The 26,153-nt window shown below is 38.8% G+C and overlaps 1 protein-coding gene across 2 annotated transcripts in view; it reads left to right on the top strand.

Moving 5' to 3' along the window:
• Positions 1–26,153, top strand: part of LOC106000799 (lipid phosphate phosphatase-related protein type 5) — a 127,025-nt gene that overhangs the window by 93,335 nt on the left and 7,537 nt on the right. Inside the window, exon 5 of one of the 2 annotated variants that reach the window (XM_013036034.1) lies at positions 9,719–9,838. In XM_013036034.1, coding sequence (XP_012891488.1) covers positions 9,719–9,838 — 120 coding nt within the window. Of the gene's footprint in view, positions 1–9,718; positions 9,854–26,153 lie in introns of both variants that reach the window. The other variant, XM_013036033.1, reaches the window with a different exon arrangement.

Below are 26,153 nucleotides of genomic sequence, written 5' to 3'. Positions count from 1 at the left end.
AATGATTAGCTTGTTTGGATTTATTTAAGATCTTCTCAGTACTTAATTTTTTTTCTGGAGTTATCTAAAGCAACTCGAAGCATCTTAGCTTCTTCCTCCTGTGTGCTTCAGGATTCTCACGACAGTGCTCACCTGTGACTCACGTGTAGCCAAGAGTTCTCCATAGTTTCCAAGACAGCACTATCCCTTTCAGCTTTACCACCACACTGTGATGAGCATCCACAGTGACTTCCAGGGAAGTAAGCCAGCCTTCCGCCCCCACATCCTCAGACTTCCTTGGACTATCTCAGAGGTTCTGATACTAAAAACTGTACTGCATTCTGACTTTAAAGTACATCAGTCCATCGTAAGTGCAAGTATATGGCATTTTGCCAAAAGGATAAAATGTCTAGAGCATAACTCAAGACTATTTTATAAATAAGTTCACTTATTCACATACCTAGAATCCTCACTACTCAGGAAACAAAGACAGGAGGATCACAGTTTGAGACCAGCCCGGGCAAAAATTAACACGGCTCCATTTAAAAAATAAGCCAGGTATGTGTGGTGGTACATGTCTATCATACTAGCTACTTGGGAAAGAGAGATAAGAAGATTGATGTCAGAGACCTACTTTGGCAAAGGTACTGAGAGACCAACTGAAAAAGCAAAAGGACTTAGGACATGGCTCAAATGGTAAAGCAGTGAAGTTCAAGGCCCTGAGCTCAGTCCTCAGTACCAGCAAAATAAAAAAGCAACAAAAGACATTTTTGCATTAAAACACTATAAATTAAAAAGCAACTTCCTGTTTGATCACACTGAGTTGCTCTTGCTCTAACTGTATTCCTCATTCACCTTTTGGTAGTTTCTAATAACTAGTAAGCAAAAAACAAACCATTTGTGAGCTTTTCCACTCAATTGACAACAGTTTCAGGACATTCGCATATGTGGCATTTGGAACAGATTGTATTTTCCAGACTCTCCTGTGGCAGTGTTGACCATGACCTCATCTCTAATCCACATCCTGTGCTTAATTTTCTTTGTAATATCACCATTCTGATTCTCAAGATCACTGGGAGAATTAAGCCTAAACCTCTGTTTAAACAGTTTAAAAAAGGCCAGGCACCAGGGGTTCATGCCTGCATGAGATCTTAGGATCATGGTTCAAAGCCAGCCCAGGTAGAAAAGTCCTTGTGAGACTCTTATCTCAAAAAAACTACCCAGAAAAGGCTGGAAGTGTCAGTGTGATTCAAGTGGTAGAGTGTTAACTGTAAGCACAAAAAGACTCAGGGACAGTGCCCAGGTCCTGAGTTCAAACCCCAGGACTGGCAAAAACAAAAACAACAAATAAGCTAAAAATATGGCCAAGTGTGGTCGTTAAAAACCTATAATCCTAGCTACTTGGGAGGCTGAAAGGATTGTTATTGGGGGCCAGTTGTGGGAAAAAGAAGTTTTTGAGACACTATCTCAATTAATGACCAACTGTAAGGACAGTAGCTGGGTGCACACTTGCCATTCCTAGCAAAATGGGGAAACACAGTAGGAAAACCCTCAGGGCTTGCTCAAACATAAAAGACCAACTCCAAGAGGGGTTACAGATATGGCTCAATGTCTAACAAGCTGGGACCTGAAATCAGTCTCCAGTATTTCAAGAAGAGGGCAAGGGGGAAAGGGAGGGGGAGATAGGAGAGGAAGGGGAAGAGGGAAAAGAAAGTGGGAAGGGCAGGGATGGGAGAAAGGAAGAGAGAGAGACTTTTGATAGAAAGAGGGGGGGATTTGTGGGTTCAGGACAGCCTGGCAAAAAAAATTAGTGAGACCACAATTTTGACAAATAAGCTAGCCATGGTGCTTATCTGAAATCCCAGCTGTGGGAAGTCAGCCCCTGGGCAAAATGCAAGTTCCTCTCTGGAAAGTAAAGCACAAATGTGCTGGGAGCCTGGCTCAAGTGACAGACAACTTGCCTAGCAAGCACAGTGCCCTGAATTCCAATCCCACCACTACCTACAAAAAGGTACGTCTGAGAGGAGATAAATTGAACAGTTTATTTGAGAAAGAGAGACAGAGACAGACTGAGAACAAAATCAGGATCTAGAACCACTCAAGTTCTGTCAGAGTTGTTTGGGATTGCCTAACCCTACCATATGTGTGGGTTTCATTTATAGTTAGAGGAAAGGAAGTTAACATAAAGGAATGTCCTGATTGGTTGCAGTTAGCATTTGCCATATATGGATATGCTTTGGCAGCTGTTATTCTGATTGGCTGGAGATTGAGCGCTGTGAATCGCTGGGATTCAGCTTTTTGGTAACAGTTTGCTCATCATCTTTGCAGTCAGTCACTCTAGGCCACATTTTATCACCTAAGTATAGAAACGAACTTGGGCCAAACTTACTGACTTGATATCCCTCTTTCTTTGAGATGACTTCCAGTCTCATGCAAACAAGGTCCCAGGCTTATATCAAAACTTGTTCTTTCATTCACCATGACTAAAATGAATTAACAAAATGAAAATAATTATAAGCCAGCCAAAGTGCATACTAGCAATCAGAATTTCCCAACACTGTAAGACGCAGCTGTGTTTCAGCTTTCCAGGTTCAAAACATCTGGCCTGGTTTTCTTATCAGCCTTCCTATTGGCCTGGTGGCAGCTGTATCTTTTCTGTACTTCCAGAGAACATAATAGAGCCCAACAAGGCCAAACCAGAACCCTGGGGTCACTTTTCCGCAGTTGTTACTCCGTCTGGAGATTCACTTTGTTGGCGATTTGCTGGACCATGGACTCGTGAGGCATTAAGACCCTCTCTAAACTTTTCAACATTTCTCCTTAAGCATTGCCACACACAAAAGGTCATGTGAAAATAATGGTTTAGCCAAGTAATAAACTAAATGTGGTTGTAAGTGTTGATTCCCAATTGTTTATGAGCATCCACCACTACCAGTTACTGTGCTTAGAAACAAATATGTGAGGAAACTCGGATATGCATGCTCTGGTTCCAGTGGGACATACATGCAGTTTGGTTTGGAGACCCAACAAGAATGATTTATGTCAGGGGAGATGGAAAGCAATGTCCCCAAAGGAAGAGTTTGGGGGTAGAGTTGGGAATGACCCCATTGGGTTCATAACTGGGGACCATCAGATAATAATCTACTGTGATCTCCATGACAATATAGGGCAGGATGTGGGGCAGATGTGGTGCTGTCCTGTACCCTGCCTCCTCTGAGTTATCGTCATTCCCTTTCTACTCCATATAAATCGATCACTCCCTTAAATGTCTCCTCCCTGTCTAATATGGTGAGATAAACATTTATTGGTCCTTACTCTATGCCAGTCTCAGTACTTAGTGCTAAGAAGTCTAGTCTATGTGCTTAACTATATCAGAGTCAGGTGGGAAAAACAGACAAAAGTTCACAGAAGATGACAAGTAAAAACAGAAGTACCATGACCTCCAATGAGAGATAAACCCTATTAGAATTAGGGGCAGGAAAGGGGGGAGATATAACAACTTGAAAAGCTTAGCACAGAGACAGGTCTAGGTTCAGTCTAAGGAATGAAGAACGAAGAGCACAGTATACAAAGGCAGTAAGAAATATTTCATAAAATCAGCATACATGGTGATCCTACTTGGATCTGGGTTATGGTTTGTGCATGAGAAAGAGTAGCCTCCTGGGAGCATACCACTTCTTGAACACAAATGACAAGAGGGACAGGATGGAAGGGGACATGGATATATGCCGGATCGTTTTCATGTCATGATATTAAAGTAGCAGTGAACCAGACTCCACTGTCCGACTTTGATGAGGGCAGAAACAAGTGAACAAGAACAAAAGCAGCCTATTTGAATCGAATTTCTTCATCAACTGGCTGTGTGCAAGAGAGTCCACTCAACCTTTCTGTTATTTTTTATTGTTTTTGTCAGTCATGGGGCTTGAACTCTGGGCCTGGGCACTGTCCCTCAGCTTTTCACCTCAAGAGTTTTCTAGTGGTTTATTGGAGATAAGAGTCTCACGGACTTTCCTGCCCGGGCTGGCTTTGAACCGTGATCATCAGATTTCAGCCTCCTGAGTAGCTAGGATGCTTGGCTCCACTCAACCTTTCTGAGCCTCACTCTCTGTCTGTTTAAGTGAGAACCACCACAGCCTACCTTAGGACAACTGTGAGTTCATGAAGGATTTTGTGAAGCACTGAAATAAATTCCATCCGTGGTAGTTTGTTTCTTCATTTTCTCTTTTGTTACCCTGTGGGATTTTTTTTCCTTGCTTTGAAAATATGTTGGTTGGAAAATCAAACTTCAGAAGCAAGGAAATAAAATGGTTTAAATTGGTCCACGGTGGCACAGTGTGTGGGACTGGTCCTCAGAAGGGCTGAGAAACTGGAGTGGTTGAAGCTAGATGTGGGACCGATGGGATGAAGAGACAAATCTATGACTCCCAGTTTTCTCATTTGGACAGCTCAGCACTTCATTTATTTTAGGCACCACTGCACCTCTGGTTTGCAGCATCTTGGGGTGTTTCCAATAATTGTGCGGCCTATGCGGGATTCTAAAATGAGTCCACAGTAAAACAAACACTAACCAACTCTAGGTCTCTGTGTCATGGATAGACCCCTTCTCCCCTCACCCAGATGCCATTGCTAGCATTTGCTTTTGACTCAGTCTCTCCTAGTTTGTTTCCCACTACTACTGACTCGTCTAGCTCATTTCCACTACCAAAAATAAAGATAAATAGAATTCTTCCCTTTCCTGGCTTTTTTTCTAACCAGAACCTGCCTACTTGGAGATTGTTACAAAACCTTGTTTCTGGTACAGCTGATCCAGATGTTTCTTTGCCTTGTTAGGGCCCTCGATGATCTGGTAACTCTCTCACTAGCAAACCTCAATTTCCCTTCTTCCTAATCCTGCACACTGTGTACAATCAAAGCTTCCTTCTCCCTCACAAACCAGCCCTGGCTATCCTACACATTTGTTTTAGTGGGAATGCCCTTCCTCTTGTGTATTTTAGAAAATAAAATAAGATGAGAGTGAGGGGAAAAATGACAACAGCAAACTTGTCAGCATCGTGCTTTGCCATTTGCTGGTTGTGTAACCCTCCACTTGGCATGCATCAGGTATTATTCCTCAAATAGGAAGACTTCCCCTGAGCTGTGTTTAAAGCAGTCACTGTCTCACCCCTAGGAGGAAACTAGTCCTCATTCACTCCTTTACTTTTCTCCATCTCCTCTCTCAGCCATTCCTACACGACATCTACCATTTTTAGTTTTGCCTTTTTGTTCACAATCGAATTAGAATGTAAGGTTTTCCTGCAGAAGATTTCCTGTTGTCTTGTTTGGTGTGGATCCCTAGTCCCCAGAGCAGCATCTGGGAGATGGGAAATGCTCAGGAAGTATTTGAAAGATGAATGCAGATTTATTTTATTTATTTCCCACGGTTCAAGTCTTGCGTGTAGCAAGTGCAGCCCAGTGCTGGGTACAAGAAAGCAATGGGCCTCAGGCACAGCACATTGGACAACTAGATTCAAATTCTTTGCACATCTAAAATCTGGCTTCGCCAAACAGAATAGTTGAAGTTTATTAAGCCACAACAGCATGAACTTGTCATGTTATCTTGTATAATGATAACAATAGTTCATTATTCCTATGATCTTTGTCATGGAGATATGTTGTCTTCATTCTGTGGATTAAAAAAAAAAGTGAGGCCTTCGGTATTGACTTCCAGTGTACTTTTTGTGAAAAGGTCCTAAATTTAAGGTCCTAAAATTAAAACTAATGAGACCTGCTTGACCCCAAGGGTCATCAACTTATCCCAGACAATGATGATAGTTCTTTGCCATAAGGGAAGAGGAAAAGCAAACACAAATGAACTCAGTTATCACCACTATTAGATAGTAATGATTCATTCGTACCATTTTTTCAATTACACACATTTTTATATCATTAAGTACTTGTACCAAAGAGTTGCCATTCAACAAAGCAGTTTTTGAATACCACGCATCTTGATCAGTGTCACCCTTCAACCTTCTCACCCATATTAATATCATTTTTGTAGGAGAGAGTAGAATTATGCACATGGAAGGTGCTAATATGAAAACAGGATGCTTCAAAGGAAGTTAATTTTAAGATTTATATGTATGTATCTATATATGCATCAGAAAACTTGAGCATATCAGGCCTGAATGTATGCTCATTTGTTAATCTTTTCATTTACTGCAGCACTGGAAATGCAGTGATGAGCAAATTCCCCCACTTTGGGGAGGACAACGTCATACAGGAAGCATACATCAGCCAAGAATTGCTAAAACGAATATATAATTTCCAATTGAGATAGGGGCTCTGATCAAAGGAATCATAGTTCTCTGTGAGCACAAAGCAAAACAGTACCCCCAAACCAAGTTATCCTACCCGAGGGCTCAGAGAATTCTCTTGTATGCCATGATTCAGCAAGACCAAGTTACATATGACATCTAAGATGGTGGACCTGACATAAGAGTCTCCAAAGTGGAACAGAACAAACAGTGTCAGGAATACTAAAAGAAAGAATGTTACAAGGGTGGACTGGCATTCAACACTGTAAGGAATGGAAAGCCAAGCTGCAACATGGTTTTAATAGGAAGACACAAGCAGCTTGCCTTAGGAAAGGCTACTGTCACATCACCATGGACCATAGTTGATAAGGGTCATATTGCTTCTCAGGGGACAATTTAGCAAGCTACATAGGAATCCAAGCAAGAGGTGGTGGCTGGTTCTCCTTTAGGAGACATTGGTAGACGAAGACTAAAGCAGATGGAAGAAATAGAGGTTTTCACAAAGTAAAATCGAAGTGAGTGGTTGAACTCAGGAGGGGTAAAAAAAAAAAATGAAGCCTTGTAAGGCTACACAGGGAAGGGAATTGGAAGGGGGGCGGCGGGGGACGAAGGATTAGGAGGAGGGGAGAGGAGAAGATCCTCCCTGAGAAGATCTACAGGGTAGTTCAGGACAAGAGCAAGTCTTGAATTTAGTTATGAATCTGTTTTCAATGTGTCACAACTTTGCCAGCCAAAGAAACAGCTTAGTGATAAAAATGAATCATAGTTCTCTGTGAGCACAAAGCAAGCCAGCACCCAAAAACGATGTTGTTGATGATGATGATGATGTAGTCTCTTTTCTTTCCAACTGAGAAAATCTAGACCCCGGAGAGCTAACCAAGAACATATTGACTAAGGGTCAAAAACCTAGTGTCTTGCTGTTGCTTATTAAGTTTACTAACAGTAAATCAGTTCCAGACTTGTGAAATTTAGCAGATAATATTTATTAAGTATGATGTCTTTATTAAGCATGATTTACTTAAATATGATTCCAAGAAGATTTGATCATGTATTTTCTTAGAATTTAAATAACAAAAGTGAAGAACTACTGTTAATAAATACTACTTAATACTATTTAGTAAGTGTTTACTATATGTTGATTGCTTAAAATTTCACAAATGAATTCTCTGAGGCTTCAGTGCTATTAACCTGTGTTTTATTTTAGGCAAGGAGCAGGAACAATATATCCTTCTAAAGACTCCATTATAAATAAAACTTAAAATGTCTACTTCTAAGCACCAAATAAAAGAAAAATACATAATTATGCTAATTTAAGACCCACAGAGTGCAATCAGATAACTTCATCTCACAAGCTTTATGTCCGTGTACAAAGTTATTTTCTTTCAAAAATGTTTACTACAGAATTATCAGCAATTTATTCATATGCTCAACTTGCTAGTAATTTATAATACTAATGAGAAAGAAATACCTATATGTACGTGTGTGTGCATGTGAGTGTGTTTTATGGGGTAGAAATGATACTGCTGGTTTGTTTTATTGTAATTGTCAGGTAAAATTCTTGATTATGTCCTTTGTACTCCTGAGCAGTGTCAACCAGCTTGTAAACCCGACCCGCTTTTGTAAAGAAAGTTTATTGGAACATCAGTGTGCCTGCTCATTGTGAACTGACAGGATGTCTACTTCCCCATGGAAAGGCAGAGTTGAATAGTTGATAGATATAATTCTATAAAACCAAAATTATTTATAGTCTTCGCTCTCTAGACAAATTTTTTCTGACCCTGCCTCTTGAGCAGTCCACATCTGCTAAAGCTTTTGTGAGGTCAGGAAACTTGCAGCATTTGACAGTAGGTTTACCACTTCCCCAAGTGCAATCCCTTACCATCCTATAAGGCCAAAGGCGAGCTATCCAATGAACAGGATTTGATCCATATTTCTAATGTGTAATTCTTCTAGACCTCTGAAAGGGTGAGAAATAAATAGTAGTTTGTGAGGAAGTAATTTTTTTGTTATAAAGTATCATAAATAGGTGTTTTAACTTTATAGATTTGTATATTTAACTTACAAATTGAGTAACCAAGATCTCATTGGCCTAAGAACACATAGACTAGAATAAAAAACTAAATCCTTGACTTTGCTTACCATTTTTTAATAAAAGTAAATCATTTCTAGACTGTATTAGCCGACAAGACATAAAATATTTAAGCATAACTTTTTAATGATTGATAAATCCCTTCTTTGTCATTTAAATTACAAGAGAAATAATTATTATGCTAATAAATAGCATTTCATGTGCATCTGCTTTGTGTTAGATAGGAGGTCCTGGGTTCAATCCCATATAAGGACAGAAAAAAAAGAAGGAAAGAAAGAAGGAAGGAAGGAAGGAACGAAGGGAGGGAAGGAAAAAGTCTGGCAGTAAGAAAGGGAGATAAGGAGGGAGAGGAAGGGAAGAATCAATAATAAGTCTTAAAAAAAGAAACTACCTAATGGAGCATTTATGAAAACATACAATGTAAGTATTATTATAGATTTACCATTTCTTTAAAAAAATGATTGTTACAGTACAATTTAAGTAATATCTGTACTTTGACTTATAGGGGAATATAAAACCCAGCAAAGAAAAACCCAATACCAGACTCACCTGTTCCTATAAACAAATAATAGTGAATAATTTCCCTTTGTTGCTTAATTCATTATTTCTTAAATATGAGTTACCTGCATCAGAAAATTCTGGAGTCCGTGTGACAGTGCTGATCTTTGTTCTCCTCCTTAGCCTACTAAACCAGAAAGCTAGGGAAGGTTTTTAAGAATATACTTTGGAAAAATACCAAAACTCTCTTTTTATTCACAGAAGAGACTATGAAAACTTGTGTTTTAGTTCAGATTCTTTGAGTCTGGAAGATAATTAATTGCAAAAAGGGTCAATTTCCCTTACGGAAAAGGTCTTATATTTCCATAGTGGTCCCATTGGCTATTGTTGGAGTGCCAGTTATATATAGGGACAATAAGCTAGGTTAATCAATGGCATATTACTAAATTTGGGAGTGCCAGTTGGAGAAGGTTTATGACGAATGTAACAATCTTGAAGCAATGGGAAATAATTAGCATGTAAATTAAGCTGTAGGTTAGCCACATTAGGGAAAGGTTAGCATGCTATGAATTTTTATAAGGTTATAGTTTTATTTTTGGATTGATGCGAGCATTGGCTGTACATCAATGAAAATTTGGGAATAATGAAGTTGTTATTATTCATTGAGCTGGTGAATTCTCTGGAACCTATCCATGTTGGGATAGCTATTGAAATTTACACAAAATAAATCTAGATGTAAAGTTTTGCATCGGTGATGTGTAAAGATTTTCTTTTACTACTTGATGACTGTATGTCAAGTTATTAAATGACTCCAAAGGGTGATAGTCATAGGATGTATGTTTGTTTTCTGATATTTTAGGTTGTATGTGTGGTCAATAATTTCAAAGGACGACAACCTGAAAATGAGCACATACACATGGACAGTCTGGCCCAGATGCGAATGATCAGCATTCCCCGGGCAGAAAGTCCCCTGGAAAAGGTAACATCTGTGCAGGTGATTCATTATTATAGTTCCAAATGTAATTGCCATCCAGAACTAATTACTAATGATTTTCCTATGTACCTTTGGACAGGGTCCCCTTTAACGTATTGGTTTACTTCATTTGAGTCTAATGTGATACTTAGCAAGAATTTGTCACTGAAAAGGTCATCTTAGAAAAATGCATTTAGGGGAAATGGGTAGCCCTGGAAAAAATTATCTTATGTGAAATAAGTTAGGCCCAGAAAGGTATGTGTTCTTACATATGTGGAAGATAGATCTAAATTTGAACCATACATGAAAACATGCAAGGTCATATGGCATAGATAAATAAACGTGTTGTCTGAAGTATGATAGTCACAAGGGAAAATTACAATGTTATAACTCCTCTGAACAACTAACTTTACAGATAAACATTTTTTTTTTAGAAAACAATACCAGGAACCTGAAACATGTGTTGTACGTAGGGGTCAAGTAGAGGAGGGTCAAGTAGAGGAGGGGCAGACAAATGTAGAGAGGAAGAGTAGACAAACATAGTCATAATATTCAATGTGCATATGAGGAGATGGAACCAGACAACTTGAAGGGATTGGAGGGGTTGAGAGAGAAGGGGAGGAACAATGGGAAAGGTGACATTGATAAAGATGCTTTGTGTTCACAAACTGACATGTTGAATTGAAACCCCATTGTGCAGTTATTTAAGGATCATAAAAGAAAAATCAAAGTGAATTTCACAGTTAAAGTACCTGTATTCCTTATGCTACAAGCTGAGTATCTGCATACAGAATGCATTATAGATTCGTCTTGCACTTTGCAAAGCAAGAAGATACTTTTACTTGAGGATATATGATTTTTTTAAATAAAAGTGCATCCTGTTTGTCTGTGTTCCATGTCTCACATCTACAAGAAAGTGGGCTGTGCAATTCTTGGCCCACTGTCAACACTTACTACTTTTTGACTTTCAAGATACACTGGTCTGGCAACTAGAAAATGCACACACACACACACACACACACACACACATCATGGGATGAGGTGCTAGGACACTAAAAATACATTACAGGCTTGTAGGCTTGCAACTCTGAAGATATGGTTTTGTGCTCATCAGATAGAATGATAGAAAGCCCACCACCTATAGGAAACCTATGATAGCTATCACTCCTCTTGTAGGGATAAGGAATATCTAAAATAAACATACTGCTTTTCATTACAGCTTATATTGGCAAAGACTGCAGGCAAAAGTCTCCCCAGTTCTTTGATTGGCAGAGCCATTAATTTCTTAAAACAGGTAGCCTTAGGAGAGAGTGGAAGCCTATTCTACAGTTGATCTGCAGGCATGGGCCCCGGTTTGACAATTTTTAGACCAAGCTATCATAAAAGTTGACACTTTTCTGTGTTTCTTCTAGACATTATATTCTTACATAACCTCTTACATTCAAAGTGCATTTGACTATAAGAGGTTTGATAAACTATAAGCACAGAGTAATTATAGCATGCAGGCTTGCTTTATTTTTATGCCACTGATTTATCCTTTAATTATGGGGAGTTTGTCATATGGTTAATTACCATAGTTTACAAGAAAAATTCATGATTTTTCTGAAAGCTAAGTGACTCTGAACATTCATTGCATTTAGTTTTATGAAAAGATTTAGTCATCTGTAGAAACTTGCCCATTGTATCTCAATGTCCACTTAATATGCAAGCTACCTATAACTTCATTACAGCTGTTTGTCATATCAAATCATGAAAAGCTAAGTGGTATCCTTAGTGAGGTGTTAAATCACAGATAGCATGTCATTAGCATGTGAGCTGGTAGATTACAGTGTGTGCTTTTCCTCCTAGGTCTCCAAGTCAGAATAACTGGGAAATTTGGGTAATTTTGACTTTAGAAAACTCATTTAAATGTTCAGTGACTCAATTTTCTTTTTCATAAATTGGTTTCTATGAGAGTTCTAGTAAGCTAATAGCAAATAAACTTGGAACAATATCTGGCATTCCAAATTTAATAATTGCCAATCATCATTACTATTCAACAGTGAAAATGAAGCATGTAAATCAAGACCTAGAAAGGTTCCTGATATATATTATAAAGTTTTTAGAAGAAAGTTTATACAGATAAAATATGTGTATAGGTACAATAAAGCAAGATATTCAAAATACCTAAGACTATTGTATAGAAGGATTATAGTTGTAGGCAAGTCAGGGCAAAAAAATTAATAAGCCTTATATTTCAAAACACTCCAGCCATAGTGACCAATATCTGTAAACTGTATGGGAAGCAGAAGAAGGAGGATCACTGTCCAAGGCTGGTCCAGGCAAGAATGAAAGGATAAGATGCAAGGACAAACTAAATGAAAGAGAGCTGGTAACACTCCTCAAGTGGTAATGCACCTGCCAGCAAATGCATAGCCACGAGTTCAATCTTCAGTTCTATCAAACAAACAAACAAAGACACACAAGGTAATTATCTCTACTAGGACAGAAAGGAACATGTAGATGAGGGAGACAGAGAGGAAAAGCACATGCTAAGAAGAATCCTAATTAAGATATAGGACTATGACTTTATCTAAATTCACCATCTCCCCTTTCTTTCCTACTCCTTTTCTCTTCCTTCTCTCTGCCTTCCCTATAATCACTTACTTCAGACACACAAAGAACTAATTCTGATTTAAAAGCACTTTTCAGTTTTCATAAACCGCTTTCTTATGGAGGTTGTGGATGTGCTTTCTCAGTAAACTGATTAGCTGATCGTCCTTGAACGACATTGCTCCAGTGTAACTTGAATTCCCGTGTTCCTTTCTTATGGTTTACATGATCTTTAGTTTTTTTCTCTGCTAAATTAAGCACGTGCATCTTATTTGTAGCTCCTGCACTTTTTCCCCCCATGGCACCCAGGCAGCCATGTGAATTTTAGATCCTATCAGCCCTGCATCTGAGCTGAGCAAGGGCCCTGCATTTGTAGGATCTCTCCAGCCAAGAACCCCAGGGAACCAACCCACTCATAAATCCACAGATTACACAATATTTTCTTTCTGCTTCCTCACCCAAGGACCCCTCCATTCCCAATGGAATCTGCAGCAGAGCTGCGTTCAGATATTTCCAGAAACCTAAAGACACTTGTAGTTTCCCTTGGGAATCCGGGAAACAAAGGTGTGACTCTCTCTAGGAAGTAGAGATGGGACCAGGTACTTTTGCATTATCCTTAGTCTCTTGTGTTAGTAAGAGTAAAGGAGGAATTAAAATCTTAATAGCTGTGGCAAGAAAAGTGATATTTATGTAGAGTAAGATGTTAGGAAATTCTATTAAATATACTTTAAATGAAGTTAGTTTAACAAAAGGGTCCCAAAGGCATCTCAAATCTTTCTTTGCTGGTAAAGAGGTACAACAATGGGGGAATGACTACAATCCTCTAAATCCACTAGTCTGAAGCTTTAGTGAGGGAGAAAGAATATCTAAGAGAGGAAGGAACTCACTCCATACACTCATGTCAGCATCAAGGGCTAGTATCTCTGTGTGTGAGTGTGTGCGTGTGCACACGTACACATACACACAGGCACCACTCTAGGAACTTGATCTCTGGGCTTGGATGCTGTCCCTGAGCTTTTGTGCATAAGGCTAGTGCTCTACCACTTGAGCCACAGCTCCATTCCCAGCTTTTTGGTGTGTTACCTGGAGATAAGAGGCTGACTTCAAACCTCAATCCTCAGCCTGAATAGCTAGGGTTACAGGTGTGAGCCACCAGCACCTGGCTAGTATCATTTTGAGAGAAACTCAGCCTACAGGCGAATACACACCACCCTCAGATGTCTGCCAGGATCAGATGGAAGTTTTGTGGAAGCAGACATTTGAGGGTGGCGTGTATTTGCCTGTTGGCTGAGCTTCCAGCTGATGGGAGTTATTTAGTATGAGATCATGTCAGATGTCGGTCATGGGGCTTGAACTCTGGGCCTGGGCGCTGTCCCTCAGCTCTTCAGCTCAAGGCGAGTGCTCTACCGCTTGAGCCACAGCACCACTTCTGTTTTTTTGAGTGGTTTATTGGAGATAAGAATCTAATGGACTTTCCTACCTGGATTGGCTTTAAACCTCCATCCTCAGATCTCAGCCTCCTGAGTAGCTAGGATTACAGGCGTGAGCCATCAGCACCCAGCTAAAGACATCCTTTTCTAAACTGAATGAGTACCTCACACTGGACGGATAGCTACCTTTCAAAAATATTTTATTAAACAGAAAGAATTCACATATAAGAACCAACAGGCAAAGACAACAATTGAAGCCGAAGTTAGGCTTCACAGAGGCAGTCTTTCTGGTGATTCAAAAAACAGCAACAGACATTACCTTCCTGCCTCATTTCTTCACACCTCCAGTCTTGCTGGTAGTTATCAAGATGATGATGTGAAAGTATTCTGCTGCTTTCCCACTCAGAAGCTCTGTAGAATTCCCTAGTCATTGCGGAAATTGTTAAGAGATCATTGATGAAGCCTCTCCCACTTATATATATATATATATATATATATATATAATTTATTTATTTATTTTTTGTTGGTCATGGGGCTTGAACTCTGTGCCTGGGCACTGTCCCTGAGCTCTTCAGCTCAAGGTGAACACTCTACCACTTGAGCCACAGCGCCACTTCCGGTTTTCTAGTGGTTTATTGCAGATAAGAGTCTCACGGACTTTCCTGCCTGAAGCACTTATTTTAAGAAAACAAGTGGAATTAAATCCACCTCATTCAAGCATGAATACATCAGGACAAGAGCCTAAGTCCCTTAAAATGAGTTTGTGACACAGATGAGAAATGAAACATATCTTTTGAAAACTAATTACAAGAAATTTAATTACATTGCTTGTTACTGTTACCTCTTTACCACAGTAAGGAAAATGAATGGAAAAGCAAGGACTCATGCATACAATCCCAGCTATTTAGGAAGGAGAAGTTGAGGAGGATTGTGGCTTGAGGCCAGCACTGGGGAGAGAAAGCCAATAGAGGGCGAGAAGAGTAAGACCTTATTTGAAAAGTAACTAAAGCCAAAGGAGTTGACAGTGTGACTTCCATAATAGAGTGACTGCCTAGCAAGGAGTCAAGTTCACATCCCAGTAACATACATGAACAAAAAACAAAAGTGGAAGGGGTAGGTAAAACATGTGATATGAAAGGTGGAAGATGACTGGTACAATTAGGTAAGGAATGAAGAAAACCGATCATGGCATGACGGGGTTTAAACCAGTACTGAAAGTCAGAAGGAAGAAAATCCATCCTAGAGGAAATAAAAATACATAAAAAGGACTACATTTTTTAGTTAAAAAAAAATAAAGTGACGCAGAGTGATCTGAGAATGAAACTGTTCTGAGAAAACCTGACAGAGGTGGAGGACACATCAGAGAAACATACCATATGAGTGATTCACTGGATGCTGGGAATAAGAAGACTGGTGCAGCAATAGCAGTAATCCGTCAGACATATGCTTTACAGAAATGCCTCCTCGGGATACATTTTTGAATCTTCAACCTTTGTACAGGTTTAACCCCATACAGAATTTAAATATGCATCAGAAATTAGTTATTCACAATGAAATTCTTGAATATCAGACACTGAGAGAGAATCCTAAAAATTCTGAGGCAGACAACAGGACCATTTCTGATGGCTAACTTAGGCAGAACCCTTCCTGTTCCAGTTCCTTTTGGCTTGGTGAATAACCTTTGATTAGAATTCATCAGAAATCGTATAGAGCCCTGACTGTCCCAATCTCAGCCTCCCAAGTAGTTAGGATTACAGATGTGAGCCCCTGGCATGCAATACACAGGCGACACAGTTTGGGAAGTTGTTAGGGTGGGCGTGGGAGGGGAAATGTTTCTGAGACCCTTTCTCAACTAAGAGCTAGGAGTATTGGCACATGCCTGTTATTCTAGCTGGACAGGAAGACCAACATAGGCAGATTACAGGCCTAGTGGGTATCCACGAAGGAAGCAAGACTTTATCCAGAATGAATGAGCGCAGCATGGCTCAGAAATGGAGTCACTGACAAGCAAGCACCAGGCCTAAGTTCAAACCAGTTCTGCCAGTAACATAAAGAAGAAGGAAGGAGGGAGGGAGGGAAGAAGGGAGGAAAGAAGAAGGACAGAAGTAAAAGAGAGAAAGAAAAAAAAGAAACAAACAAAAACAATGGCTCTCTTGGTCATGAAAAAAAAAAAGAATTTGAAAAGCCAGGGGAAGTGCATCCACAATGTCTAGCTTCCATTGAAATCTTTGAGATTTCTACAGGTCTTTTCAACTTTAACTCCAGAGTGACCAAGTAGTGACCAAGTAGTGATATGGAAATGCTACCTTCAAAAATACTGTTACTCTTCTAAGTTAGCTACCTTTCCTTTCTTAAACCGTGCTATTTATAAACAACAGCAACAGCAACAATAAAGAAATAGATAGCTCCAACACGAGTTGGCCTTATTGACACTACCTTCTTCTGGGAGAAGTCTGTGCTCCAGACAACATCTGACCCTCAGCCAAGACCCCAGCATGGAAAAGCAGGGGAAGCAGACCAGTACCCAGGCTTTAGCGTAGAGTAAATCCACACAACCTGCCGACCAATGTAATAATGAAAAACAACCATCGACCAATGTAATAATGAAAAACAACCATGTGTTATTGGGAGCCAGCAAACTTTTGATGTTACCGTTTAATATACCTTGTAAACCCATACAAATGTGAAACCAGGAAAAAGTAAATTAACTATCTGTGACTAATTGCATGCTGGTCTCAGATTTCCACCTTTGTAACATCAGGCATAAATTGTTTTCTACTCAGTCTAAGACAGATGGATGGGGTAATGTCTCTGCAATTTTCAAGGAGTAAGTTCATGACACATACATTCTATTCTTACTCCAAAGGTTATTTAAGAATTAAGATGGCGAGCTGGGTGCCCATGGCTCACGCCTGTAATCCTAGCTACTCAGGAGGTTGAGATCTGAGGATCACCGTTCAAAGCCAGCCCAGGCAGGAAAGTCCGTGAGACTCTTATCTCCAGTAAACTACTAGAAAAATGGAAGTGGCGCTGTGGCTCAAGTGGTAGAGCGCTCACCTTGAGCTGAGAAAAAAAAGTTAAGATGGCTATAGGATGTTCACTATGCAAAAACTACCAGCAGATCTTTACTACTTAACTAAATAATATGTCAATGTCCAGAATACTCAAATTAGGAAAACCATGAATTGGAAAAAAGATAGCCATTTAAATAGGGAATTAATTGGAATTAACCAAGTTAATTGTACAAGCAGAAGCATTGAAACATTATGAAATACATTTGAAGATATGATATGAAACTAGAAAATAATATAGCAATGAACACTTGGACAGAAATTCTAGGTAATATCAGCAAAGTTATAAAAGGTTTTATAAAGGAGGCACCAATCTATATTACTTCTTTATTTATGACATGGCTAATTACAAAATTGTTCAAGCAATTTGGAAAAATAAAAGCTGCCAAGGGTAGTTTAGAATAATTCATAAAAGCCAGAAGACTAAGTATGGTATGTAAATAATACATATATCAAATGATTAATATCTATTATATAAATGACCTAATAGAAAGATGAAAAGATCATAGACAATATGTGATCAAATACAAGTGAGAAATTCATGAAAAAGTATTCTCTGTTGTTTGGGAGGGAGATTTATGAAAGGTTTTCTTTAATGTGATCTGATAAAAGTAGTTCTTACCATGAAGGATTTAAAGAGTGAAATTATTTTCAGAATGGAGAATTATCTGAAGGAAAGGAATAGTGACAAAAAATACAAGGCAATGAAAACTGAGGTGATTATTGAAAGAATCCAGTTGAATTCTTCCATTCTTCAGTTATTTTCTTATTGTTGGGTATTGTACAGAGGGGTTGCAATTTCATGTCAGGTTATGAATACAATGCTTCTTGGGATATGCCATCACTTCCTTCGCTTTCTCTCATTTCCCACCCCTTCCATCTCTACCCACATGTCACATCGTTTATTTTTTAAATAGTGTTCATTGAACACAGCGACGGCATTTGCACACCTTTCCTCCAATCCTGTGACCCCCTTTGCCCATCCCCCTAACACAGAAATAGAACAAAATAAAACATGTTTCCGTGTCTTGCAACTTGTTTTGATAAATAGTACCTTAGATGTTCAGAGGAGTTACACGTTTGCATTCCTCGCCGAAGTATATCCTTCTTGAGTCAGTTTGTGTTTAAATTTATGGAGCCTCATATAAGTTACCATGTTTAGTTGTATTTTAGATCTAGCTTTGGCATTTGAGGGAAAACATGCACCACTTGTGTCTGTGAGCTTGTCTTACCTCACTTAACATGATTTGTTCTAGGTCCATCCATGTTCCTGCAAATGACCTAATATTCCTTCCAGTGGTTGTAGTTTAGATCGCCCACTTGTCAGGTGCTGCTGCTGATCGCAGGAACTGTCTAATTATTTTCATGATTTTCTGTTGTTTTCTTTAAAAAAAGGACACTAGCTAGGGTGTCACTAAATTACCATATCCTCTTCCACTTCAAAGAATACATGGACCCCTCATTTGTGGCATTTTTTCTGGCCTCTCTTCAGATATTTCTGTTGTCTGCACTATAATGGATAAGGCGTACATTGGCCTTCCTCCTAAGGGAGCTTCTTGTCTGTGTTCGCTATCTGCAAAGCATCGAGCACTTTATCTTTTCCTTCTCTTCTGTTCTCTCCTAATGCTAGCCTCCAGTTCAGCATTATTAATCACAAGCAAAATAACACGTCAGTTCTAACTGCGACTATATAGAAAAATCAAAGGAAAAGGGGTCATTTATCTGACAAGGGAATGGAAATATTAAAAAAAAATAAAGATGGATAGGCTTTGATAGAAAATGGACTGTTTGCCATAGGTGTAAGGAGAATTAATAAACACAAAAATTTTAGTAAGATAGTTGCAAGCTGTTGTGGTCACATGTGTTCAATGTGAGGTAACTTCAAAAGTTAAAATAGAGCCAAGTATAGAGCATAGCATTTGAGAAAGGAATGCTATTTGTCATTTAAATCCAGGCATTAGTTTTTCTTTGGTTGATGAGATCTTAATTAATTGAAGCAAAGTGAGCTATCTTTCATCAGTAAGAAAGGCAAGGCAATGACAGGAGGCGCTTACAGGTATACTTATCTGCAGAGTTAGAGAATGGGGATTTTCACCAGCCTGTGCCAACCAGCAAAGCTTTGTCATGTGCCTTGGCACACTGTGCATTGGCGGAAGCAAGGTTTGAACGAACAGTAGACAGCAGTGACAATCCCCCCCCCCAACTCTAGAAGTGGCATAATGAGTATGTACTATTACAGATGGAAATTGCCATGTTTCATTCCCATGGCAACTGCACAGGCAAATTATACGGATAGGAAAATGCTAAGAGAAGCATATGCAATGCCCTGCATATCGACTCTTTCACAGATTAGAAGATTATAGGCAATTGTAAGTGAAGCATGAGCTGAAATGGAGTCAGAGTGTGGGAAGAGTGGGCAGGGAGCTAGACTTTAGGGACTGGAAATCCTGAGCTGGAAGTCCTATTCCTTTATATTATAATAACCAGGTAGAATTTGGTTGGTGAAAAATTAGTCCTCGTAGCCTTACTTGAAAAATTAATACAAGAGGGGTCTCCCTCCACAGTCCCAAGGGTTAGTGTGTCAGTCAACACATCACAGAAAAATGAGTTCCTGCTTCATAGAAGCTTCCTCCTGAAACAGTAATGGTTTCCTTAATGGTCTTTCTGTTTAATTTCAGACCAGGATACCCCTGTAGACTAGATCATGGATTTACAAGTTAATGAAGATTGTCTGTTTGAGACAGGCATATGGCATAGGTGGCACAAACGATTACAGTATAAAACTTTGAGTACATAAACACCACAGCAACAGCAAAAGGTTTCTCACGGAGATAAATAGGGTTATACAGTATCATGTTGCCTATAACAAATTCCTTTTAGGTTCCAGAAAGTTATGCCTGAATAACTGGTCATCTGAAGGCTCCATTTGCCCCTCTGTCATGCAAATCTTTGTTTTGCTGAGCTGCTGAACTGTAACAAATATTATACGGGACCACAACAACTTTATTAGGAATTAGATATTAGAATAGATACATTCTAATATATTCATAAAATATTCATATTTAAGTATTTTTCTTCAAACTTTGAGCATTTATGAACAATATTTGAATTAAATCAACATTTATGTGCTATATCCTGCTCCTATTTGTTAAATTCGACTGAGAAAAGAGGCTTAAAAATTCCAACAAGTGTTAACATTTTTAGGTTAAAAAATGCTAGCACATTCTGCTACTGCTTTGCCATCTGTCATTTACCCTATTTGGATGCCCATACATTCAGTATTTATTTTTCCACATGATTTGTGAATCATAATATACTACATGAAGAATAAAAGCCAGATTGTTTTTTCCAGTTGTCTAACGAGCCTTTTATAAAAAGCATCTTTTGGTGAAGTATTTTTGAATGTAGGCACAAAGCATTTGCATCTCCTCGATGAGTAAGTATAGAGTTGATGAATGTGTCTTAAAACCATATAGCTCATTCAAGCCATTCGTTAAGGAGAGAATGAACAATGATAGTTCAGTAATCATTTTGAGTGCATCCATAATTAGTCGTCCACAGGAAACCATCTTAGACCCAGTGAGCCCTTCAAATTTGACAACACTGTGAAGAATTTCTGCAGAAAAATGCATTTTTGTTTACTAAAACTAGGAAAATAAACTAAACAATGCCCCAAATCACCATTTTATGTAACAACCAATTTTTTTAAATGTTTTTTGTAAGAAAGCAATCAAAGTAAACAATTTGCATATGTTATTTAAAATTTGAAAATTCGTGGAATGTGGCTTAGTGACATAAGACTGTCCAAACATGATCAAGGCTGAGTTTGAACCTCAGTACAGAATGAGAGAGAGAGAGAGACAGAGACAGAGAGACAGAGAGAGACAGAGAGACAGAGAGAGAGAGAGAAGAAAGGAAAAGAAAACTTAAGTAAGCAAAAGAGAGCAGTAAATAGAATTCACCTGCCACACATCATAGTCATTGCTTGAAACTTTTTTTAAAAGTACTTTTCCAAACCATGTAAGAAATCATTTACTACTTTGCATATTCATAAAGACTTTTTGTATGACTGCTTTGGTTCATTGCTTTTGCTCCATAAATCTATACCATAAATAAGGTTGTAGATCAGTAAACCTAATAATCATGTCAGTCATAACCATAGTTACAGGTTACTATGTGTCTTGAGTTATGGCATATAAAACAGTTAAGATTTTTGCAGGAATCATTTGGGTAGATCTTATCTCCATACTGTAGAGAAAGATACAATGAGGATGTAAATTAATAGGCCCAAGATCATGAAACTGGCCTATGTTTTGAAACTGTGTTTTCCATTTTTTTAGAAATTTTTCCCTTGTTTGTCCACATTTGAGTTCAAGCTCAGAATCACTATGCTGTATGATAATAAAAACTTTATGGGAAGAAGTTACAACATTTGTAAATTATGTAATCATTGCCTTTGTTGGGTGTGAATGATGCTTTCAATTCTAATTTCCACAATTACAAACAATACCAGGGTAAATATCTCTAAAATATACATCATGTGTGATCAATTAGTAATTTCATGTATATTCATAAAATTGGAAATGCTAAACTAAGAGGATGAATACTCTTCAACCTTGAGTTGATCTTATGTTTGTGTTCTCTCCAGAAGTAGCAAATTTTGTTCTTCATATTTGTTCTTGAGCATTAGGTCAAAAGTAACAGGTTACTCATTTCAATATTGTTGAATAGCAAGTAAACAAGGGATATCTTTTTTTATGTTGTTTGACTATTTTCCGATCAATTTATTCTGTATTTTTCTTCTGTGGCTGACTACCCAGCTACTCAAACAATGATACAATACCAGCTAGACCTGCTGGACCAACTCCTAGATTCTTTTGCACCATTAGAGAATTAGTAGCTAGCAGTCGTGTGTGTGTGTGTGTGTGTGTGTGTGTGTGTGTGTGTGTGTGTGTGAACTTGGGTATAGTAAAGCTTAATTTGTCCCTTATAAAACTCTTTCTTAAACATATAAATGCATGCCATTCTGCACACACTACCAGAATCAAGGTATTAGAGCATCTCCTAACCTTGACACCAGTGATCTGTTTGCTTCTTCCTATAAGTTTGCTCTTCCCAAGGTGTCATCTCAGTGGGCTGATGTAGTATGTAGGTTTTAGAGTCTGATTTCTTCTTTACATATATCACTATGCTTCTCCCTTTTCCCTTTCATTGACTCAATACCACATATTTTTTACCCTTTAGTCAGATGCCCCATGTTTACCACATGGGGCGATTATGAATAAGGCTGACTAAAAATATTAGTGTACAAGGTTTTATATAAGTTTATATTTTTCTTCTTTTTTGGCATGTACTGAGGAGTGAGATGGCTGGGTTCCATGAGTTTTAAGATTAATGTATATTTACCTTTATAATATATTTTCCACAGATGTGGCTGATAGCCCTCATGGTTCTAAATGGTTCTGAAATCAGTCTTGGTATGACTCATGTGGAGTTTTACCAACAAGGCCCTCTTTATGAAAGCAGGAAAGTTTTCCACTGAGGTTTGTTTGTTTTGAGAGAGAGAGAGAGAGAGAATGTGGGGGAAAGGTGTAGAGGAGTGGGTGTTTGCTGGTCTTGGGGCTTTCACTCAAGGGTAGAATCTACCATTTGAGCCACACTTCCAGCTTTTTGGGTAGTTAGTGGAGATCAGAGTCTCACAGACTTTCCTTCAGGCCTGACTTTGAACCTCAATCTTCATATCCCAGCCTCCTGAGTAGCTAAGATTCCAGGTGTAAGCCACTGATGTCCAGCACTACTGAAGACTTTTAATCAGCTTCTGGTTATAAATCCTGTTATTTTCTCTGTCAGTGGACACAGGTCTGCTTATTATTTAGCAAATCTGCAGTATTTTGAAGAGTTAAAATGGAAATAAATAAAATTCTAGTTAGTTGGGTGAAAACACTCAAACAAGGCATGAATAAAGCATACGAATGAGTCACCTTTCATATGTACCGTGGAATTATATTTGTTCTATGAAACATAAACAAATACCACATAAGAGCCACCATGGGTCTCTTTCCCAGGACTCATGAACTTACAATGTAATGAGGAGAGATAACTTTATAAGCAAATGCAGAAGAGAGTGGTGCTGGTTATGACAGAGGAACACATAAAGGGCATTTACCTAAACTTAGCAATGCTAGCAGCATCATGGACAGGGAGATTGGAGGAAGCATTTACCAGGTAGAGAGGAGAGAGAAGAATGTTCTGCATAAGTAATCGGCTCATGCAAAGGTTTTGTTTGGCAAGTGAATTCAGAGCCCAGGCATGAGAAATGGAGGATGTTGTTAGATAGTGGTGCATAGTGAGTGCCCTATGAAGTCTTAAGGAACTGGCCAGACTAGGACAGGTTGATAAATCAGAAGTCAGGAAATGGGCTGGTTGCCAGTGGCTTATACCTGTAATTCTAACAATTCAAGAGGTTGAGATCTAAGGAACAAGGTTTGAAGTCAGCCTCAGCAGAAAAGTCTGCTGAGACTCTTCAGTTAACTACCAATGTTTGTTTGTTTTTTGTTTTTTTTTTTGTTTTTGTCACTCATAGGGCTTGAACTCTGGGCCTGGGGCTGTCCCTCAGCTCTTCAGCTCAAGGCTAGCTTGAGCCATAGCACCACTACAGGTTTTCTAGTGGCTTAGTGGAGATACGAGTCTCACGGACTTTCCTGCTCGGGCTACCTGTGAACTGCAATCCTCAGATCTCAGCCTTCTGAGTAGCTAGGATTACAGGCATGAGCCACTGGCACTGGGCTTAACTACCAATGTTGAGACTCTTATATTTGGTTAACAACCAAAAAGCCAAAAGGAGAGGTCTGACTCAAATGGTAGAGCTCCAGCCTTGAGCAGAAAAATTTAAGGGGAAAAGTGCCCAAACTGTGAGTTTACGCAGCAATACGGACACCAAAATGTTTAAAAATTAAAAATGTTCAAAGAAACTAGGTAGGGTGGGTGAAGTAGGAAAGGAGGTAAATTGGGAGTTCATATTTTGGAATAAAAGTGGGTGAGACTAGAGGACATGGGGCTTTGGGAGGATTAGAATCTACAAGGATGATCATAACCACCAAGTACCATAAAGATATCAGTACTAACAGGCTTCAGTGAAGTTCCAAATCAACACAGAACAAGTCAGCATCAGCCAGAGCCTTTCAGTGTGCCTTCTTCATGTGTTCTGAAGCTCTAGACAAGACATGATGCCCATTGATCTCAAAGCTCTTGAACACCAATGAATTCCTAGAATCATTCAGAACTACTGACTCTCTAAAGATACTCTTCCTATTGAAAGAATGCCTTTGAAAACCTGGTTCTAGTGCAATTCTAGATATTGAAGAGGCTGATCTATACTCTACAAATCAGACGCCTCAGGTGATTGCTATGGAAACAGCAATTAGCCTCCATTGGTAGAGACCAGCTGGGCTTACCTGGCTATAGTTCTCAGAATTGGCTGCACATTCGAATCATCTAGAGAGCCTCTAAAAGTTCCAGTGGTCAGACCTTGCCTCAGACCAATTAAACCTGAGTCTCTGAAGCTGTTTCTTAAAGCTCCTAAAGGGAAGCTGTGGATTCGAGGCAGAGCCTCTGAGGATTTGGTTGGGGAAGCACTATTGCTTCTTTGGCTTCATAAGGTCTATAGCTAAAGCATCAGGAAAAAAAAAAAAAAAAAACAACTCAATCTGTCATTTGCTTTAGCTTATCCAAGAAAGCAGACTTGAGGTTTCTTCATTCTCTAGGGAGAAAGGATTTGCTCGTAGTGTTTAGTTCATTGGAAATATCTGAATGGGAGAAAAAGCCCTCTAAATTGCTATAAATTTTATACGCAAGCAGAACTGTTGCAGAGAAAGAAATAGTCCTAAAACATCTTTTTTCATAAGGAAAACAGGCAACCACATTTTAGCTCGGGTCTGTAAGTCCGTAACTGCTTCCAACAACCAGAAATCAATGAAGAATGATGCCAGCTATTCCATAGCTTTGAATGAGAACTTCACTAATAAATTCTAACTAAATGGACCTAACATTATTTCTCTTTACTGAAATGCTCTCGCTAATTTTGCAGCTTCCAGTGGGATTGTCGAGATGCTCTGTCTTTAATAACATTTTTTTCTTTTCTTGCTCTCTGCCCACTCTGGCCTTCCTTTGAGGAAGGGGAGGGAAGGGGAAGGGAGGGGTGGGAGGGAGGGAGGAAGGAAGCAAGGAAAGAAGGAAGGGAGGGAAGAAGGGAGGGAGGGAAATGGAAAAACAAGAAGTGATAATATTTGGGATTATGCTATCCATATGTCTTTTTCCAGATAAAATGTAGACTATCTAGGCAATCTGACAGTCACAGATTCATTTTGTTAGAGGGCTAGAATACTACATCCTAAATCCTTACTGCCAGATGTTTTTCTGGTTGCAAATTATTATTCATTTTTGGAACTTGTGTTTTCTGTTATGTAAGCAGGGTCTGGAGGATCTCTTTGTAATGTAAGATGGGCATCTATAAAGCAAAATATAACTTGCTTCATATCAGTTCAGGTGAGGCTTCATCATGAAATGAGTTTGCATCCATCTTGCATAAAACAAAATAGGGCTTTGCAGTTGGCTTGATATGAAAAATGTGGAGTTAATGACATTATGGTAAAATGAACAAATGGTAGATTTTATTTATATACTTGTAATCAATTATTATTATTTTAATTCTTGATCTCTTTCTTTTTCTTTCTTCTATCTTTCTTTCGCAGTTCTGTTGTTGAATTCAGGTTTCTACAACTTGAACCATACTCTAGTTCTTTTTCCTTCTTTAGTGTTTTCTTTCAGGGAGGGTTTCAATTTGGGAGGGATGGGGGCTGGGGCTGGCCTCAGACTTCAATCTCCCCAACATAGCTGGGATTATAGTTCTGGGCTACTACTGGTTGAAACAAAGAATTGCTAACTTTAACTTGGCTGACCTCAAATTTACACCCTTTGGATCTCTGCCTCGAGAGTTGTTCTTTTTTTAAAAAAATAACTCATTTGTGTGGGGTTTTAAAAGATAAACTATGAATAAATGCCATGGTAGGGACCAGAAGCCTTTATGCATGTGAATAATTTGATTTAATCTTAATAAAAATCTGTTCATTAGATGAGAAAGCTGACTCTTTGATAGGTTAAACTGCTTTGGAAATTTTTCATTGGATTGGAGACTCTATTCAAACCCTTGGCATAAAAGCAGCCTGATTG

The sequence above is a fragment of the Dipodomys ordii genome, unplaced genomic scaffold (assembly GCF_000151885.1).
Source record: "Dipodomys ordii isolate 6190 unplaced genomic scaffold, Dord_2.0 Scaffold242, whole genome shotgun sequence".
Lineage (NCBI taxonomy): Eukaryota > Metazoa > Chordata > Mammalia > Rodentia > Heteromyidae > Dipodomys > Dipodomys ordii.
Note: the sequence above shows the minus strand (reverse complement) of the source record. Positions and strands in the feature narration are given on the sequence as shown.